This window comes from Ctenocephalides felis, unplaced genomic scaffold (genome assembly GCF_003426905.1).
Source record: "Ctenocephalides felis isolate EL2017-DRISC unplaced genomic scaffold, ASM342690v1 CF-g0.4_SCAFFOLD_00845, whole genome shotgun sequence".
NCBI classification, from domain to species: domain Eukaryota; kingdom Metazoa; phylum Arthropoda; class Insecta; order Siphonaptera; family Pulicidae; genus Ctenocephalides; species Ctenocephalides felis.
In genome coordinates, this window is record NW_020536999.1 from 18777296 (window position 1) to 18799797 (window position 22502).

At 29.8% G+C, this 22502-nt stretch overlaps 1 protein-coding gene across 1 annotated transcript in view; it reads left to right on the forward strand.

Annotated features, from left to right (window-relative positions):
• Window positions 1-22502, forward strand: part of LOC113363907 (kalirin) — a gene marked incomplete at its 3' end in the record, with an annotated part of 377607 nt that overhangs the window by 299931 nt on the left and 55174 nt on the right. Inside the window, 1 exon segment of the mRNA XM_026606388.1 lies at window positions 20739-21027. Coding sequence (XP_026462173.1) covers window positions 20739-21027 — 289 coding nt within the window.

Consider the following 22502-nt stretch of genomic DNA (forward strand, 5'->3'; position numbering starts at 1 on the left):
GGAACGAGTAAAGTTGCTAATACAGTTGGCTGATAGTTTGGTAGAGAAAGGACATGCTCATGCTAGTTCTATTAAGCAATGGGTTGCCGCCGTTGACAATAGGTAATTAGATCTACTACCGAATATTCCTCTATTTAACTAATTTTTATTTAATGTAAATATGATTTTTATTTATTATAGGTATAAAGATTTTAGTGCTCGTATGGACGCTTATAGGCAACAATTGGAAGGCACTCTTGGTCTTCCTGCGGTGGTACAAGAGGAAGTTCCGGTGCCGGAACCTACAACGAAATCTAGTCATAGTGATAGACATTCAGACCCATCACTGGAGGCCAAATTGAAAGAAGTATCTTCCAAGAAATGAAAGAAGTTAATGAAGAAAACGGAAATCCGCTAGACGAAAGGAGTAAGTAATACTAACACATTTAGAGATTTCGAATTATTAACAATGATATTAACATTAACTGTTTATGATTGTGTTTCAGGTTTATAATGGCAGAACTTTTGCAAACGGAGCGTACCTATGTTAAAGATTTAGACATTTGCATAAAATGTTTTCTGAACGAAATGCGAACGAACCCAAGTAACGTCCCGACTGCAATACAAGGAAAGAAGATATACTCTTTGGAAATATGGAAGAAATTTATCAGTTCCATAATTCAATATTTTTGAAAGAATTGGAAAATATGAAACAATGCCAGAAGATGTCGGACATTGTTTCGTAACTTGGTAAAATTATAATAATACATATAATAGTATATAAGTTTATATATATATATATATTAATATATATATAATGTTTTATTGATTAACATGATTCCTACCTTTTTCAGGGCATCGAAGTTCGATATGTATGTGCACTACTGCAAAAATAAGCCTGAATCCAATACACTCTTTGTCCAACATGGAGGTACATATTTCGACGATTTGCAACGTAAAGCAAAGATTGAGCATCCATTGGCTGCTTATTTAATCAAACCTGTACAAAGAATAACCAAATATCAGTTACTGCTTAAAGATCTGCAGGCATGTTGCTTAGAAGGACAAGGAGAATCAAGGTAAATATGATAAAAAATAGTGATAAATATTCTTCAAATTGACACGTTTTATTCATTTATTTGTGTATAATTTTTCCAGGATGGCTTAGATGTGATGTTAAACGTCCCAAAGAAGGCTAATGATGCGATGCATTTATCTCTCTTGGAACAATGTGATGTGTCTGTGGATTCTTTGGGAGATGTAGTTTTACAGGATGGGTTCCATGTGGTCGATCCAAAACATTTGATAAGAAAGGACGAGATCGACATATATTTTGTTTGAATTATATTTATTATTCGCCAAAGAAGTTAAGACAATAATGGCAAAGCCAAATATATTTATAAGAATAAATTAATGGTAAGTAGATGTGGAGGAATACTACTTAGTTCATTGTAGTAATACTCTATTATAATTTATAAAACAATCATATCGTATATTGGTTTACTAAAATATTATGAAAGATTTTAAGAGGTATTGTGGAGAAACGATATTCAAATTTTTGTAGTTTAAATTATATCAGTGCCAAGACTTGCAGTCTTTCCTAATACCTCAGATAAAATAACCATATAATTTTGATACAATTTAATTAGTTGATCAATAGGTTGCTATGCACCATATTTCGACTGAAATTAGCAACTAGTCATAAAGTATTAGTTTCGATAAAGTAACTAATGGTTCTATATGTTTTAGTGTATTTTTATTGCATATAAAATTATGTATTCAGACATATTTTATTATATATTTATTTTATTTCAGACTTCAGAATTAGGCGTAACAGAACACATAGAAGGCGACGAGTGCAAATTCGCCGTCTGGACGGGTCGACCGCCCCTAAGTGATTACAGAATAATTTTAAAAGCTTCTTCCTTAGAAGCAAAACAAATGTGGGTCAAAAGACTCCGAGAAGTCATTCAAGAGACCTACTTCAGCAGTGCATTGCCAATGCACATGCCTCCTAAATCTCCTGGAAAAGGAAAACATAATGCTAGTCAGAGAAGTAGCAGGTAATTGATCAACTTCATATTAAAAAATAGTAGGAAGATTTTTATAGCTTGACTACTTGGTAATTTTCATTTAATTATATTTTTTGAGTATTTTAAATTCAAGTCGTGCAATGTTTAAATGAAACAATATTGAAACAAACCTATCAAATTGTAAATGACTATGAGAATTTTTAAATTACTTCCAGCAGTTTATTATATTTTTACATATTTAATATTGAAGACTAACAAAAATGCTTAGGACAATTTGTGATCAATTCCATTTTTCAGTTAAAAATTAAACTAATTTTATTGTATTTCCTGTTGAAAGACCTTCTAATATTATATATAATATTATGATTTTATTCGAATATATTTATTTAATTACAATCATTTTTTGTACTGTGATCTTGATCCTTGTTATCACTAACCAACTTGATTTAAAATTTCATCCCAATATTAAATTTTTATTTAGTTTTAATAATGGTAATAATGAATTAGTATATAATAGATTCAATTATTATTCAAACAATAAACTAATATTACAATACTTACTTAATAATAATAAACTAATAATACAATATTTATTTAATTTCAGGGATCTAGAAGAATGTACATCTTTGGACGAAAGTGCAGAAAACTTGGATAGAAATTCGTTGGCCTCTTTCGGAAGTGGAAACACCACAGATTCAGACAAGGTAAGTAAAAATTTTTATAACTAATTTTAGACTTGAGAAATTTATGAGAGGAGGACATTGAACATACTCATTAGTATTAAGATTATAAAGAGGGGTACTAATTTTGAATACGATGACATTAATAAATTATCGATAGTCAAATATTTGATTTGCTAGGATGTTCCATAAAATTATCTATTTTTATTTGGTTTCTGTATTTATGCAGATGTTACTGAATAAGTCCGAACTTTTTAATTAAATAATCTATAAAGTTATAATTTAAAACCAATATATATTTCAATATAAATCTGAAAATTGGAGACAAATGAAAATGTGTGCAAATTAACACACGTTTTTATACTTTCCAATACCATTGTGATATTTTGAATTTAACATTAATAAAACCATATAAAATTTCTATGTAAAATTTTTAGTACAGGCCAGAAACAATCTTCAATTTTCTAATAATAGTCCGATTATATTATAAAAATATTTGGTTTCACCTTTTATGGATGCCGAATAAGTTCGACCTAGTTTAATATAAAATAATTTAAAAAAAAAAATCAATTTGAGATCTTTTTCACAAATTTTTGTCTATATGCGTTTTATCTCTAATCGTGTATATAATTCTGGTCCATTTTAACCGACATGGTTCGCATCTTTCTGGATTTCTTCAACTTCAGCACGTTTTTCCTGTAAATATTTTGACATCTGTACAAATAAATCGACGTCCGTTACGTGTTCGCAAAATATCCGGTTGTAAAATAAATTCTTTGATAATCTCGAGATTGATTTTAAAACTCGAGTTTTGTATAAACCTAATGATACAAACTTAACATTAGTTTACTTGCTGAACTTAACAGATAAATTCGCATTTTCATCGCAACGTTTTGATTTGCTTTTTTAATCTGGTGTCTGACCTTAAACTTGTTTGTGTATGATTGTAAACAACTTTTTTGTATATTTCGGCGTATTTTATCACAGAAGGCCAAATGTACTAAATACGGAAGTCTTAGTCATTAAATGAGATATAAAATTATTTCTGCTACGCGAACGTGGAAATGATGATACTTTTCACTGGCACTAGTAATCTTATCACTTTTAAAAAAATATATATTCTTTTTGTATAAGTTTGCTTTGCTTACAAGTAAGACAAGACAATGTTTGATTTTTTCTTAAGATGCTTTTAGATTTGACAAATTGTAGTGCCTAAGCAAATAATCGAATCTTATCCCAGAATAGGTTTAAAACACCTCCAATGCGTGTTTTTTTTTTAATAATAATAATTTTAATATTTTTTTAATAATTTAATAATTTTTTGAATAACTTTAATAATGTTGGCCTGGCCGATCTTTTCTAAGAACTATTCAGCGCGATTCTAAACTGATACCTATGGAACAGGTTTTGAATTTTCAAATAGGTTCAGAATTTTTGATGAAAACGTTCTCGAAAATTTTGGCACTTACCTACTGGCCGAAGACGTTGAGGAAATTTAGACTCATCTATACAAAGCTTTTCCCAATATTGTCAGAGAAAACATAAAATTAAAAAATCGGATTTTCTGGCGAAAACATGATCTTATTTTTCGGTAAGTTCTAAATAAACTAATTTTTAATATCTTTGCATAAAAATCAAATAATTTAATCTCATATTCAAGACCGATGCCTTATATAAAGTATAAAGTTTTGAACTTCGATAGTTAAAATGTATCTTATTGTAAGTTCAAATTTTATAAAGTTTGTTGAAAAATCACGTTTATTGAATGAATAGTATGAAGTATTTTAATTTGACTATTCTCACAAAAAACTATGTTTTGGACTTTAAAATTGCGTCTTTTAGATTTTATCGGCCGCATCTTAGAAACAGCTAAAACTGATACTAGTAGTTTAAAAGTAGCTCGGACTGCCGCTGGCTCGTCACTATTCAAACTAAAACTTTATTTGTAATTTATCATACCAAGCAGTCAAAGTATTTTCTTCTATGTATACCTTTATTTAAATTCGTTTCTATTCGAATCAATTTTATGAGTTATTTTTATTATTGCAGTAGGCGTCCGGTCAATGCAAAAACTGTTCTTTACATAAATCGTCCATTTGATTTCATTCAAAGAAATTGTACTGTACCCATGTTAGTGACATATTGACAAATAATAGTCAGATATTGAAATTAATTTAGGTATCTGTACGAACATATCCATGTTTCAGACATTATATATGTCACATGCACAACTGAAAGCTGTTCGTTTTGAATATATCGATCACTTCCAATAATATCGAACCGCAATTGATGGATTTACTTGTGGGCGATTTTGTAATTATCAATCGAGAATTTATTATGGAGGTGGAACTATTTTGATTCTGAACGCGATTCTATTTATAGTAAATGCATTGTTAATTAAATTTTATTTCAATTAGAAATGTTCATTTTAGGTATCTAGGTATCTAGGAAATATTGTTGTCACATGGTACGCGTTTAAAGTTGAAGTAGAGTAAATATATTTAAAAAAATGTATATAATATGAAAATATTAAGCACATATTCAATTCTTCAATTCCTGCTCTTAGTTTTTGTCATTATTTCACTAAAATAATTTATTTTATTAGAAATGTTGAATATTAAAACTTATGTATACGAATTCATTTATCGAGTGCACGATTTTATTAATAGCAGTTTTAATTCAACTGCGATCTTAATTGAAACTCCACGTGCAATTGTGTTTTTTTCATAAAGTAAATAGACTTATTTTTGAATAAATTTTAATTTTTCATGCTTTTAGGAGTTTCTGTAAATTTTGCGACGGCGTTTTTGTTTGGTTAACTAATGAAAATGGAGGCACAATATGTATATTGATTGCTATGATTACATTTGTTTCCTGAGGCAATAATTTTGTAATTTTGACATTTTTCTAGATGCATCATAGTTTGCATTGGACGTGGTTAGAATGGAACATTATTGATAATTTTAATATTTTTAGTAAATCGGTTTGCTACTTTTAACTAACATACAAAATTTTATACAAAATTCTCCCAAATATTCTAGAAAGTCTGTGTAACGGGGATTCAAGATTAGTATTGAAAATCAACATGTTTATTAATGTACATGCTACATTATTACAGTTTTTAACTGATATACTTCTTATATATTACTTATTATATTTTTTTTATATTTAATAATGTATCTATTATTTGTGCTTAAATCAAATTTTACTCACACTCATATTTTTTTTTTCTTAGTACCCAATGCGCATCCAGTTTTTCATATTTTTTTATTGTGTGAAAACAAAATTTTTGGTCGACGTTTTCTTCAAAAATTTTAAATCAGTTTTGGAAATTTAAAAACTTTCCGATAGATATCAGTTGGGAATCGTGCTGACTAGTTTTTCGTAAAGATGATAAAGAAGACAAATAAATGTTTGATGTTTTTATGAAACTATGTATGACTATAGATTTTGTAGTCTGAAATAACATACTAAAATATTATAGGCTTACGATAAGCGGTTGAATAATAAAAAATCACCAAAATTTGCAATTGCGCCCCGCGCCTACACGATTCTAAGCAGAATTTATGGTAGCTACTGATTACAGTTGATATCCACACTTGAATAAAATACATTATCAGAACATAAAATAGATTAAATTCCTTAAACAAATTAAATTAATTTATACAATTACAGATATAGTAAGTATATTTGAAATACATCAATTGAAAATCATATTGATTATTTTTCAGTCAAAGCGAAAATTTTATTCTAGGAATAAGCGGTTGAACATTTCACCTAAAAAAAAAAACAGGATCTCAATTCTGAATTAAGTTGATTATGTATACGTATCGGTGAGTTTCGCAGCTTGCCTTAAGGCAAAATGCTACTTACAGCTAGGTATTACATATTTGGCCCTTTGTTTAAATTGTCCTTTCAACAAAATCCTTGATTCCGACCCTGTTTTGATCGGATTCCCTACCAGAGGCGCGCATGCTCCCGCAGGCGGCAGATAAAGCGCGCGTGTGGCACCCACGCGACTTTTTCTCGGCGAAAAAAATTTATTAGCTTTCTTCTCACGTTTTGTTAAAAATAAAAACGGCATTCATTAACATACTAGAAACAATATTGTATTTTGGTATGAAATAAATTAATTTTTTTGTCGAAATTGTTATAATTGTCAAGGCATTTGTGTATTTAATTTGTTGCTTCGGCAAGAACTTTCCGATATGTCTTAATCAACCGAAATTGAGATTTAGCTATTTAGATAAAAAATTCAACTGTTTTTGTCGAAAATATAGTTTTCGCTTTTACTAGAAAGTAAAAATTGCTATATCCAATTGATATTTCTGAAACACATTTATAACATCTGTAATTGTATTAATTATAGTGATCCATAAAATTATGAATAATATTATGGTTTTATATTGTTATAAATTTTATATCAAGGTAAGATAAAATTCAATAACAAAATTAGTAACTTTCTTCTGTAACTATCCTTTGAACTAAATAATACTTGAAATAATAGCAAAGTAGCTATGTCTTTTTCCCTTTAAAAGCCCTTTCCATTATTATTATTATTATTAGTTCTGTGTTTTTCTATGTACTGAAGACAAACTTTAATTAATTTTCACAAACTTGAATAACAACCTTAGACACTATTTCTCGTTCTACTGAATTATTTGAAATTCTGTAGACAAACAACATTCATTACCTTTGGCAAATGTTATTTATTTAGAACTGTTTTCAAAATAAAACACAGCTCCATTATATGCTGCGCTTATTTCAGTGTACCGGCAGGTATTACCTTTTAGCAATTGCTATAAACATTTCGAATTAGTGTAATAATGTCTTCTCTTTCATTTGTATAAACAATTCATTATCTCAAATTAACCCTTATCTTTTGAAACACAACATCTCTGAATTTTTGCTTACTTGTTTGCATTCTGACTAGCTTCGATCACTACCCACTTTTGGGGATGTTGAATTTACATCCAGGGGTTTGTTGTCTTTTTCCATTCGTATGTTTACATATACAAATTTATATGGCTATATATATATTTATATACATATACATATATATATATATATATACATATGCATAAAATTTCATCCTAATTTACATATTATTCTGTCTTCATATATCCTGAAAATTAGTTTGATGCTGCTTCAACCGACATGTTAACGATTAATCTTATACATCGAGAAACAAATTATAGCTTGAGTGAATTATTTTTTGCATTTTGATTGGATTTCATAAAAAACGTTATTCGTTCTTCTTGTAGCAAATAAATCACGTCGAGAAATAGCAAAAACTGCTGCAAATAGAGTTTTCTGTTTTTTTATACCGATGGGTGTATTATTTATGAGTTAAAAGTGCGATGGATAAGAGAGATAGGGGCTCGGAGGTGGGCGTGTAAAATGGTCCAACATCATTATCTCCAAAATATTTGAAGGGTAGAATTTTTAAATGACACTATTTTAAAGTAGAAGGCTAAAAGTTTGTAACCAGTCATCACTTTGATTCTTACGATGTCGCTATCAGGAGATAAACCGAAATGTATCGATATCCATTCCAAAAGTTGTTTATGTTGGCGGTTTTGCTGTTTTTGAGTTCTTGTATTTAGTTTATGAAAAATGATTATCATTTATAGATATACGCATCGTATACGTAATTAATTCTTTTGTGAGATGTTTGTTATTTTTAAGTTCAAATGACAACACATAGTCACGAAGTTTGTAATTCATTTAAGATAGTAATACTGAAAGTAAAATTGGATCTTTGTGCCCTACTCTACATCACTGGTCCTAGTGTAAGTTTATTAAGATTAGAGTGATTGAACCAATGATTTTTATGGTTGATAACTATTTAGTTGAAACGGCAAATTATAGGCTTGATAAAATACGTGTATTTTTGCTGTTGATTTGAACGTATCTTGATAGTTTGGGGTATAAAACACTCCTAGTTTATTTTTGTGAATAAAAAGTTGCAGATTATAGATCCCAAATATCATCTCAAGTGAAAATCGCCTCTCATGGGTATAAAATAAAATGTCAACTTCTTAATGTTAATACATTGATATAGTTAATTATTATTGTAATTAATAGTTAATAAGTCACAACTGGATTGGACAACTACTGGGTTGCTATCCATTCAAAGAGCCATATAATAACGTTGAAACAATTACTGAATGTCCTAGTATGACACATTTATGTCCTAGTATCATAAAAAATGAACTTCATTAATTTTTTCTATAAAACATGGAGTAAAGACTGATATATTGGCAGTGTGCATCATAAAGTCCACAAAAAAAAACACTCTTTACAATCGACACAAACTCTTCCATGTTATACACGACGACCAAATAAATAAATTTAATGCTTATTTTACAACCTATAAAACGTATTTGATCTACCCCTTTACCTAACAAAGACGACAATTGCCGAAAAACGAGACAAACTAATTCTCCAGGGGTGCAGCCCTTACACCCAACACCCGGTCTTTTGCATGTATAAACCTCCCCGCCTGCGCGGTAGATTTCGTGTCGCTCCATCGCTCCAGAGCGCGGAACGCAGGCGTGCCTTTGCCCCGAATGCCGCTTCGAGTGGCCGCAGCAGTCACCGGCGCGTACCATGCCAAAGCGCACGTAGCGGCCGCTAACCGCCGACTGACACCGCTACCGAGTCTGGCGAACGCCGCGCGGCATGCGAGAAACGAAAGCGCGGTCCAACGGCCGCGTGTCACCGATGAGAAACGCGTGCGATCGCGTTAAAAGAAAATAGAGAGAAATAACGAGGAAATTAAATTGGTTTAAAAAAATTGTGGCGTGTTTTTAATCGCGTAATAAATCGCGAAATAAATGAAACAAGTGAATGGGTTTATTTGTTTAGTTGAGAATGCATTTTGGAATTTTTAGCGGTACTGAGAAAAATATTTTTGATTATTATATTGAAGTTTGATATATAATTGAGTTCATATATATATATATATATATATATATATATATATATATATCTGTGTGTGTGTATGTATTTAAATTATTTAATCCCTATATTTACATATGTATAACTTGCTGTACATCAAATTCAAAAAAGCAAACATTTTTTTAGGCTCTTTTTACCACATATAATTTTTTGTCATCATCAGGTCATATTGAAGATTGGATATTCATAATATTTTAGTTGTGACTATGCTTAAAAGGCATTAAGGTCCCAGAACTCAACGTCAAGCCGAAAAGGGCTTCTTAGGTTTTAGGTTTTTATTTTTCTACTCGATTTTTTATTCATTATGAAACTGTCTAGAATTTTATTACTTCAAAATCTTGATTAAATACTATCCTCAAAATTGCCAACACATATTTTATTTATATTTTTTTAAATTGACTCTCCAAGTTGACCAATTTTGAAAATCTTAATTTTATATTTATAGTTCAACAAAAAGTTTTAATTCTGGAAAAATAGGGAAAAATGTGTTAATATTTTTGACTGTGGTCCTCGAAATTCACGATTACGGATCAAAAGCTTAAATGAGCAAAATTAATTAAAATTAACCACAATAACTGAGTAATTAGTCACAATTTCACCAAAGCTTTAGGTTGCACTTAAAATTTCAATATGATTTTTTTTTCTAATTTTTTGCATGATCTCTATGATCAATACTACGTTGAGTTCTGAGACACCCTGTATTATTACAAAATGCATTGCGACATATATTATATATCTATAGAATATTATAAGAATATAGAATAACATAATATTTGCAATTTCTCACTTTTGTTTAACATGTTAGTACTAATCATGTTAAAAAGTGATGTCCAATTTTCTGTATGCATGGCTGATGACAAAATTGAATGTCGAATCGTATTTATGAAAATTAAGTTATCTATAATTATCTACGCACACATTTGCTTTAACTGAGTAATTCTTATGAAAATTATATGTATTTAATTTTAATATAAATTATTATAATTATTTTCATTCTTGATGCTCTGCCCGAGTCTCAGATGTGAGAATACTACGAGTTTAGATTTTCCGATTTTTGATAATAGTTCACTTTTATGCATTTTTCTTCTCAGACTTGTTCTCAAGTTTGATGATCAATGCACCTTGATTTTCAATTGCCTATGTTTCTTTTACTCGCCGTTCAAATGCATTATTCTGCATCCTAGAACTTCTTCTATTATATCTTTGATGATATTAATGAAGAAGGCACTCTTTTTCTGATATGAGTCCGATCCAGTTTCATTTTCATTTGAAAATCATGTCTAGTGGTCTTTTTTCTTTCTCAAACTTTGCACTACTTTTTCATTTATTAGCTTTTCTGATCAATTTATCTTCCCAATTCTTTTGAAGCACCACAACTCGAAACTCTTCAAGTAGTTTTGTCGGCCTTCTTTATAAGTATATATATATATATATATATATATATATATATATATATACATATCCCTCGTACGTTTACATAGACCAAACCATTATTATTTGTCCAAAGCCCTTGTATTGGATGTTTGGATTATAATTCTCGTGGATTATCTGCATGTTATGCAACGATGGTCTGACATGCCAAATATCTCATGTTCAATTATTAATGTACACATCGATTCCTTATTCACATTGGTCATATTGATATCGAGCAGTAGTGATATAAGTTTTCACCTTAAAATATAGATGTAAAATATGATTTCAGGTGAAAACAGTCTTTAACTCCGATACCAGTAAATGGTTATACATTGATTTTATTTAACTAAATAATTTTGTTACCTATATATTATTATTTACCGTGAATGATATTCCAACACTGGCAATTGTGCATAACCTCTTCTGATGTATTATTAATTCAAGCGACTTTCAGGCGATATTTAACTAATTAAAAGCTTTCCAATTAAATTGAATATATCTAAATGTTAATTGTCGATAAGGGATACTGAGAACGTACAATTTATATTGATGACCGGTTATTGGAATTTCAAATCGATTCCATTTATTACTGAACAATAATTTATCTGGTATTTCTAGGCAGTGGAATTATTTATGCCTTAATTGCTATTGAAAGGCACAATGTAAATAATGAAGCTAAGTAGATTTTTAATATTTATAAATTTAATTAACTTGGTGAAGGAGAAATTTAATCTTATTTGTTTCTTGTTGTCTTGCTGTCTTGTTGTTTATTATTTTTATATTAATTTTAGATCAGAACTATTCCTTGGTTAGGATACTTGTCGTGATATTTCTAATAGTGTTGTGATAACTTCCATATATTTTTGTATGTATGCAGAGGTCTATACCTTGCAATTATTTACCTATATTTATTATCTTATCTCTTTTTAAAGATAACATTTCTATTTATTTAGCTTTGTCGCTAAAAGTCGCATTGCGTAATCTAAATCGTCATAATGCAACCTTTTCATCAAACAAATTTAAGGCAAATATTTGAAAATTAATTTTAAATTTGGTTTTATATTTATGGTGGGTTTTGCTATTGCTTATGCTGTGAAGGCTTTTTTATAACCCCAGGTTACAAATTTGATTTACATCTTAGAATGTCTGATATCAAGCATTAGTGATATCGGTTCCTCCCTAAACATATAGATGAAAATATATTTTCAAGTTAAAACAGCTATTCCCCAGCATGGCTTCATCAAATTAAGGATTACCACTAAGAGATATATTCTAACCAGAAAACTCAAATAAAGATAAATTTCTCTTCTATAATCAGGCAAGATAGTTAAGAAGTGTCATTGCTAACAAAAATGTAGTTTAACCCTAAACTTTGAGATTTTCCACAACATAACAGTAATCAAATTCAAAATCTAATAATTTTCTCATTTTCCTCAATTATTGGTGTAACTATTTTTATTATGTTTCTAATATTTTTTACACTTTTGTGGTCCGTGGACTAATTGTGTCATACCTCTGATACAGATATTATATATCATATCATATCACTGATTTATTACTATATAGGTGTTTGTATTGCAAAACGTAAATTGCTTTCATCTATTTCGCAAATGTTTTAGAGTAAGATATATGTTTAGTGAACTCAAAATTTTACTTAATTTATATAATAAAGAGTTATGTGTTTTTGCATTGAATTTATAAGGGTGAACTATGAAAATTAATAATTAAACATTATTTTGGTGATATCGCAAATTGAATTTTGTGTAAACCATAATTGCATTGGAAAATGTACGTGTAGGTGTCTGTCACGGTAATTAGGGTAATTAGGTTTGATATCAGCTCGTTTTTTCTTAATTTTTAAAAACATAGAAATTTGGAGGTAAAAATGAATGGGGTTATCCTAATCTATTTATCAGAATAGTAATAATTATAGAGTTTAGTAAATCATTTTTAGTTACTTAAATTTTCTATGACAATTTTAATTTATGTAAAGGCAAACTTTTTACATTATTTAATCAATAATTAATGCGTTTGTTTAGATATTGTTTATGCCAAATAAATAAAATAAATCAAAACATGGGAATAAAAAGAGTAAAGCGCCGGTTACTAATATGATTTTAAATATTATTATGAGTATTATGGTTAATAATATGAGCACGTAAACACACACACACAACCATATATATATATATATATATATATGTGTGTGTGTGTGTTTGTGTGTATATATATTTTTGTATGTAATTTATGTTCTCAAAATAGTTTGTCTGATTCATAACATTTCCTTAGAAAATTACAGTCTAGCCACAATTATTATCAAAATATAACTTGTTGCCTGATATTTTCAACATGTTTTTATCCATACGAAGATTATAATCATTTTGTTTGTAGACTTGGAACAGATAACTTGCGTTTTTCAAGATTTTTATTACTTGATTCAATTTTGTGGAGGTGATCTTATTTTTAATAAGAGAACGCAATAGGTGCGTTTGCCTTCCTTGCACTTTAGAGAAGTATTTTTAGTAAAATGAAATCAGAAATAGTCCTATTTATCCTAGCCTGGTATATTGTTTTTTAATTTCCAGCTAACATGTCTAAAAATTTCTAACTAACTAACTAACAAAGGTTAGCAGTGTATATATGTTAAGTAAATCTAGATTCAACAAACTTCAGTTAACGGTTTCATTCCTAATACTGATACCATTTTAACTTCCTTTTCTACTTTTGGTTTAATCACAGTAATATTCAACGATTTCCATGTGTCCTTTACCTTATCTCATATATCTTTATTAGGAGGAACAAATTGGTAGGAAAATACAAACGGTGAGCGATAACTGGCAGAATTATAAGCCATTCAATTCATAACAACGACTAATAAAGTACACGGTCGTGAAATTGCCAGCCATGGCAATTGCTCTAATTCGGTTAGATTGTCGACTCTTGGGAGGGAAATGGAAAATTTGCTTAGGAAAATATATGGGTGGAAAACGTACTCTGTGATTTTTTATAAAGTTTTATTATGTGCCGTTAAGTTGATGTAATAGTTAATAAAAATGTAACTGATACGTAGATATCTCACAAACAGACCTATCGTAAATTAAAGTTTTAGTGCCATATGTTGAGGAAAATGCTTGGAAAAGTATTCAGATGATCAACGTTGTTTGTGTAATTTTAAAGTTGATATAATATTTATAAAATAATTACTACTATTTGATTTATCCTTAGATAACAAATTATCCAGATTATCGTAAAAACTAGGCTTTGCGCCTTGTCGATTTTTAGGAATAATTTTCTTAGAAAAATAATTGGACGCAAAACGTTTTTTGTGATTTTTATGTGACTCAAAGTTGATAATGGAATAAACTAATTAATAGTAGATATTAAACCATTTCAGAATTATAATAACAATACTTCTTTATTTGTAGATACAGAATTTTAATGTTAGAGTTTTTCGGCTATAATATAAATTTCATCATTAGTTTGAATTTGTAATAAATTATTCCTTATTCTTCTATAATACTGTAATTGGTTAATTCCAAATAATATTACACAGCATTCAAGCTATATTACATGTGAAAAGATATAAAATATTTATGTAATAGTTTCGACCAAGAGCGCAACTAGGTTAAAATCTTTCTAAAATAGGTCACAAAGTAACCCCGGGCTTTGCGATGCTGTGGAATCTAGATTATGTTATTTCAAAGAAAATGATAATTTTCAATATTTTTAATATTCTTATTTTCATGAGAATCTGCAAAACAGATTATATTTCAATCACAAAAATTAAGATAGACAATATTACTTTACAATTCATATTCTAAAAAATCTTAGTAGATTAAAAATGAAATTGAGAGCGAACGGTCATTTAAACCATACTCATGAATGTCATATTCAAATTCGAGATTATATATATATATATATATATACATTGTTTAATCAACTTATGTTTTGATTTTACATCAAAACTGTGTTAAATCCCGATTGTATTTCCACATGAATACAAATTACAGAAGCCAACTTTGTCGACGCAGTTAAATTATAATAGTTTAGCGCATCGTTGCATTTTCCATGAAAATCAAACTTTACTAATCTCGCTCAACTCAGTACCCGTCCTGACGAGCACCTAAATAAATTAATTAATCAAAATTTGCATGTACGGAATTGCAGTGTTCTGTGTTGTATTGTTAAAACTGGAACAACATAGTGGATAAAAATAAGTGTATAAACCAAAAGTGACGTGAGTAGAAAACAGAGCAGTATAAGGGGTTAAAAGTAAATAATGAGTGCCGCTGGCGGCGCCAGTGGGCCCCAGAAGGCGAGGCGAAAAATATCTTTGCCATGGTTCAGACAAGGGTCGGTAAATCCGCCCCATCCGGCACTGTCCAGGCAGCATACCATAGATACTCCAGGGTCGTTCCATGCGAGGCTCTTGAGGAGGCAACCGAGCACACAATTGGTAAAAAATAGATGTTTTTTAGAAAGAAAATAGAAGATTCTATGACGGAAAACATACCTACTGTAGTAATATAAAATATACTTTTGATTTTATTTATGTTTGAACAAAATTGTACTAAGAATAACTCAACAATACTTGTGCATCAGTATTAGGTACATTTTTTTACTACCTGTAGGAGAAGTTTGTTTTCGTAAAAAATCCGATTTGCCCAAAATTTCATGTTTTGTCGACGTTCAAAGACATTCTGAATAGAATGAGACAAAATATGGAATAAGTATGTGTGTGTGTAGGTGAGCTGATTTTCAACTTTTGTCTACGTTTTCTAGTAAACGACTAGATTTCAAAATTTTAAAAACATTCTATGTAACTTAATAAGGACTCGCGTTGATTTGTTTTGCACAATGATCGACCAAGCCGTTTGTTTGTAATCGACAGAAAAGTAAAAAAAAAATCGTCTGCATTTTAGTCTACAGTCTACATTTTAGTCTGCAAGAGAATTAGTTGGTAATCGCGTTTATTAGTTTTTGGTAAAGATCAGGCGGTCCGTTTCTTCGTAATTAAATGATGAAATTTTGTATTTCGTTAGATTTTGTAGCCTGGAATATTATACTAAAATATCATAGGCCTACGATAAGCAGTTGTGAATTATAAAAATTCATCACAGTTTCAATTTTTTCTCGCGCTCAAGCGATTCTAATCAGAATCTATGCCAAAGCATTTGCAATGCGTTAATTGCAAATGTACAAATCAATTTATACAATTATAGTTATTATAAGTATATTTAAAAAAACTCAATTGATTATTGTTTGTGAAAGCGAAAATTTTATTTTTTAAAATAACAGTAGATCATTTTAACTAAATAACTAAATCTCACTTGTAATATATAGATTATGCATAGGTATCGGAAAGTCCATGCAACTTTCTTCAAGTCAAAATGCCACCTACTTCTAGTTTGATTTATTATGATACCAATTTGGTGATAATTTATATTACTCATTGGCTAATCGGACAGTTAACTAATAATAACATGTATTATATATATTATTTTTTTACGCGAAATTCTAATATTCTGCGAATCGCACCTTTATCAAAGTGCTCACTGTTGTGAATAAACTCTATGAAATCAGTCAGGCCCACCGATTCGCGGTGTTTTAACCCACGTTATTGGACATTTTTTCTTGTAAAAGCCTTTTAGAATTTAGATCAATCGGTTTTGCTATGTATTTATGTCTAAATTTAGATCGCAATTTATAGTTCGACCATAATTATAAAAAAAAACTAGTACCTACATGTGAAGTTATAGATTATCAAAAGTATCTATAAAATACGGCCAAAAAAGTCTAGAATATTTATTAAATATAAATTTCCATCTATTTGATTTTTCCTGTTCAAAAGCGTGTTATCCCATTTTAAATTCAAAAGCCTGCACAATTTATTCCAAATTACCTCCATTATTGCCAATTTGCGAACATCAAATATATGCTTTTAAATCATTCTCTCAATCAGTATAAATTTTCACGGGTTCCTGAATAATTTAAATGGACATTTTAACATGGCGCATACTCTCTGGTCGATATGTAAACATTATTGTACAAACATTAGAGAAAAATATTAACCCGACCACAAAAACCAACTTTATATACATATAGACGGTCAAATTAAAAATCAATACTTCGGGATATCGGTGTTTACTAAGAGATGTAGTAAATTGACGGTTTATTTCTTTCTATTTTTGTCAAAAAACACTGTTATTTATAAATGAATTATATATTATGATAATAATAATATTATCGGTTGTTCATATTATTTTAATTCAATTTTGGATTAGTAAGAATTAAGTATTTGTTATTTAATTCTAGAATATGGAGTGCCCAAATTGTTTTATGTAATTTAATTCATTAGTTTGACGGGATTGGCTATTTTGTGTCTAATATACATATACAAATCAATTCTTTGGTTTTGTGGTTGTACATCGATTTAGTATACAAGGATACATAGCAATTTTTGAAAATGAAAAAATTAGCAAATAATAGTTTAAACTTGAAATTATAAATATTTAGTGAATATATTGGAATTCGTTATTATTATACTTGTAATTAGTAATTATTTTTTTATGCAAACATTTCCTGTTTTTGGAAAGTATTTTTAAAATTATTAGCACTCAATTTGTTGATAACAAATAAATAATTAAATGACAAAATTGCCTATTAACTAGCGAAGACAAAATGTAACAAATATAGGAAACAAAAATTTTCAAATTTATATTTGAAACAAAAATTGTTCTGGTCTTGAAGAAATCTCTTTCACTGATTATATTTTTATCTACGATTTCGGGAACACGGTGCAACCGATTTGAATGAATTAAAAAACATTCGATTTTTATTGATGGGGAGACATTCTGATTAGTTTACAATGGTGGGTCCAACCGTTACGAAGATAAGGGATCAAAAAGTGCAAAAAATTCAATTCAGTTTTTGAGAGAACGGAGCGTCCTATTGGAATGATTCAAAAATCATTTCCCATGTATTAACGGAGTGAAGAACTGATTATTATTTTAATCCTAAAGATTTAATAAAAAAGTTAAAAAAAGTTTATTTAGTGGTCAAAAATGATTATTAGACATATGTACATCAGAATATCAGATATATTATAAAGATTTTAATAACAAGTACAAATTTTGTTCACATTTCTCTTGGTGTATGTATCCATGTCTAAGGTGTAATACCCCTGTGTTATGTTATATGTGTACAACTCCAAAGAACGTTGTCAGTAGAAAAACATACATCGTTAAATTCGCGATCAAACAAGTGTAGGCCAATTTGAAACGATATTATCCAAGGCCTTGTTTGTGGTTTGTATAAAAACGTACAGAGAGGAAAAGCGAACTCTAAAAATATATTTTTCGCGAAGTTCAGGAAAAGTTATACACTGTTGGTTGTAAGTCTATTCTTAGATATGATTTTTTGCTTATATTACAACTAAATTATGGTAATGTAAGATAATTGACTCTAATTCTGCAATCAAATGTAAAAGTATCTTGAGGAGGAAGGCGACATAATGTAAAAGGTACGCGAAATCCCACACACATTGAGTTCTTTTATAATAAAACAACAGGACAAGCTTTTCTTCTAAAAATACTCATAAAATGCTTTAATATATAAATGAATTACAAGGAGGATCTCAGGTTTACTCCTATGGAAATTTGGTGAAAGTTTGCATGGTGATTAAGTTTATAGTAAAAGGAATCTATTTGAAATATTATATGCTTATGAGAACTAGTGATCATGAAAATTGATCAAAGTTTAGAATAATAGAGCTACATGCATGCAAATGTGCAAGATAGACACAGAAGTGACATATCACGAGCATGTAGCCCACTTTTCAGATTTTGCTGGATTTGCCATCCTAAATTATAAGGTTGTCAAATATCTCCCTTCCGCTTTTTTGTATTATAAACCAAGAGCAAAAAAGCGGAAGGGAGATATTTGACAACCTAATATATAATTGTAGTGGATTTAGAGCAAGTTAGATGTCTTTCCAAAATATGTGACAATGAACTCTCATTGTGGGAATTGAAGATTTTGTCTGGCTACAAATATAATGTAAACTAATAGTTGCAAGGTCTAAAAGTTCGGTGGCAATTTATTAGACATATTAAATGTGCTCTTTAAATTAGAGTCGATTCACAGCAAGTTAGTTTATTTCCAAAAGTATATAGTAAAATCTCAATAGTTCATTCTGTTTGTCAGCTCAAATTAGCCATTTCCATATCACTGCAGATGCAATTTAGAATTTCGTCCTATTTTAGGCAAGTCAGCCGCACTCTCTTTATTTCCTGGACCGCTCCTCTTATCGATCTTACTGGCACGCCGAGTGCGCTCGTGTTGGAACGCCGATAGATGTTCATTTCTTATTTTTCAAGAAAAATGAGAAAATTCCTTGGTTTTTCCTCTAATGGTTCTTGCCAGCAGCACGTCGATTCCCTTAAAACTTCTCTAGATTTTTTTTCATGCCATAGTTCTTTTGTGGAACGTTTTTGCTTCGTGTCGCACTCAGCTTTTCACCACGTCGGGAAATAGTTTGGTTTTGATCGTAAGTCCATATATGTTGAGATCACATATAAAGATAGAGATATATGGAGTTTTGAGTACCAAACCTATAATCTTATATATATATATATATATATATATATATATATATATATATATTTGTTGCTTCGTAAATTTATAATTCAAACCCTTACTTAACCCACTATCACGAATTCCGGATTATATTATACGCGATGAATAAATAACTAAAGTTGCATTTTTTATATCAAGTTGAATTATGTTGGAATAATGCAGTCGGATTTATTATAAGCTCAAATGATTTTTACTATTTTTCTAGAAAAATATTTACAAAATCTGATATAGCAAGCCGAGCACTTTGGCGTGATGTATTAAGTGCCAGTTTCAATATTGCGCTAAAAGTTTTGATATAATCTTCTTATATCAAAGAGGAAATTGTTTGTTGTTTTATATAGTTTCTCTAGAATGAAAGAATTTAATATTGATATAAGAAAACAATTTTCTTTCTATTAAAAGAGATATTTATGTTACTAAAATTTTCTTGATTATACAGTCATTTGATCATAGTGAAATTACTTTGGTGATTTTTCAGTCACTGAGTACTAGCAAAAATCAAGTCATTTTTGGTTTTCATTTTGGTACTCGATTTTTTTTAATATTGTACGATTGTGTTGTACCATTTCACAAATCTGATTAAATGCGCCAATTTTTTTATGAAACTTGCCGACATACTTTAGTGCATTGATTTTTCAAAAACTAAAGTGCAACTCTCTCTCGACCAATTTTGAAATTTCATAGTTCAAATAAAGGCGCGATTCATGAAAACTTGGGGCAATTATTTTTGACTGTTTTAAATGTTATTTTCAAATACTGATCTAGAGCTTAAATGAACTAAATCAATTAAAAAAACTATCACAATAATCGAGAAATTGTTACATTTTCACCAAAGCTATAGGTTGCACTTATTAAAAGCTCATAATTTTTAGAGTACGTGCAATATTTCTTTTTATAATTTTTTGCTTGATATTATCTCGTTTCGGCTTGACGTTCACTTTTGGGACACCCTTTATATATATATATATATATATATATATATATAATGTATATGATGGTATTATTATGATTAATTATCTCTTATCCTTTCCAGACAAGTGCGGTGGAAATGACATGGGTCATTGGCGACCATCACGCCGCTCCCGGAAGCGGCGAGTTGACGGTGCTCAAGGGGCAACAGGTGCAGGTTCTGGACGTCTCCTGTCCGACCAGACCAGACCACTGCCTGGTGCGTATGCCGACACAGGGCGTGGAGCGCGGAGGACCGGTTCCTGAAGGAATAGTGCCTCTGGCGGTTCTAAAACAACCGCCAATCACCACCGGAGGGCAGAAGAATACTTCGCCGGCTAGGAAACCGTTGGGAGTTTTGGACCAGGAACTAGGTTAGTGGATTGCCGATTATTTTTTATAAAAATATAAATTTGACCCAACTTGGTTGGATTTAAAATTGTTTTTCCATTTGTTTCTTCTATTCTTAATAATCAGAATCGCCAAAAATTCGAAAAATATTTTTGCGAAAATAATGAAATCAGTAATTGGATCAATCAAGCTCAGTTGATTGGATTTGGATTTTATGCCATTAATATACTGCATTGCATTAAACATCTAAAAACTGTTATCAAGCCATGTTGCAATTTATTCAAATAATTTAAACATATAATAATATACATTTATACTAGTTTAAATATTACCGGCACTTAAACATTTCACACAGTGTCATAATCAAATGATTTATGATTTTCATATCTCTTTGTCCATGAAAACTAAATGAACATTGAACTTGGTTAAAAATTAGATCTAATAATATCACTGCTTGTTCAAATATATTCTATTGGAAACTACGACATTAAATGTAGAGTAGTATATGTTATGAATGGTTTAAAGTTTAAACGATATAAACGGTTTTACATTTATGGGAATAATTCAATTCTAGGGAATGAATAAGTTTTTATAGTCAGAGGATTATTCTTGTATTTCTGCGTTTAACTTTCGAATAAGAACTTGGAATTGAAGATTGAAAGTGGTTATGACATTAAATAGTTTATATATATATATATATATATATATATATATATACATATATATATATATATATCAATTACAATATATATTCAACTGTATTTTTTAAAAGAGGGCCTTTCAAAGTTGACGAATTTTGAAAATTTTTAATTTACAGTTCATCAGAAAGTTTAATTCTTGGAAACTAGAGGTCATTATTTTTGACTGTGATCTTAAAAATGTTGAACAAAATTAAAAAAAAATCAACCACAATAAACGATGAATGGTCACATTTTCACTAATGCTCTTCTAATCTTGCACCTGAAAGCTCATAATTTTTAAACCACATGAGTCAATTTTTTATTATTTTTTATGGCAATTATGATCAATGCTGTCATCTCGTTTGGGCTTGATCTTGAGTTCTGGGACACCCTGTACATATTTTTACGCGTGTGTGTGGCTATTTATATTGATAATGTATAATAATTGCTTTGAGCATTAATTATATCTCGTTTTATCGAAACAAAACCACTCCAATGAGATCTTTCCTCAATGAACCTACGCAAATATAAAATACAATATAACTCCTCGAAAGAAAGAAAATCGCGCGCTTTCCCTCTATTGTCATCAGCATCACAACATCTGGCCGCTCTTTGAGAGAGATCCGTCTCGGATTTTCATCGCTTTTCCCGACCTATTCGTAAGTCGGGTTTTCGCCGATCAATATCTCCCGCCACTTTCCGTCCGACTTACCGCGTCGCTCCCGCATTTCTCCATCGATGACGTACGCGCTTTTCCGGGCAATCCAACGTCATCCTTTGCGCCAGTAGCCAGAATCTCTCTCTTTGACCTTGGGAAA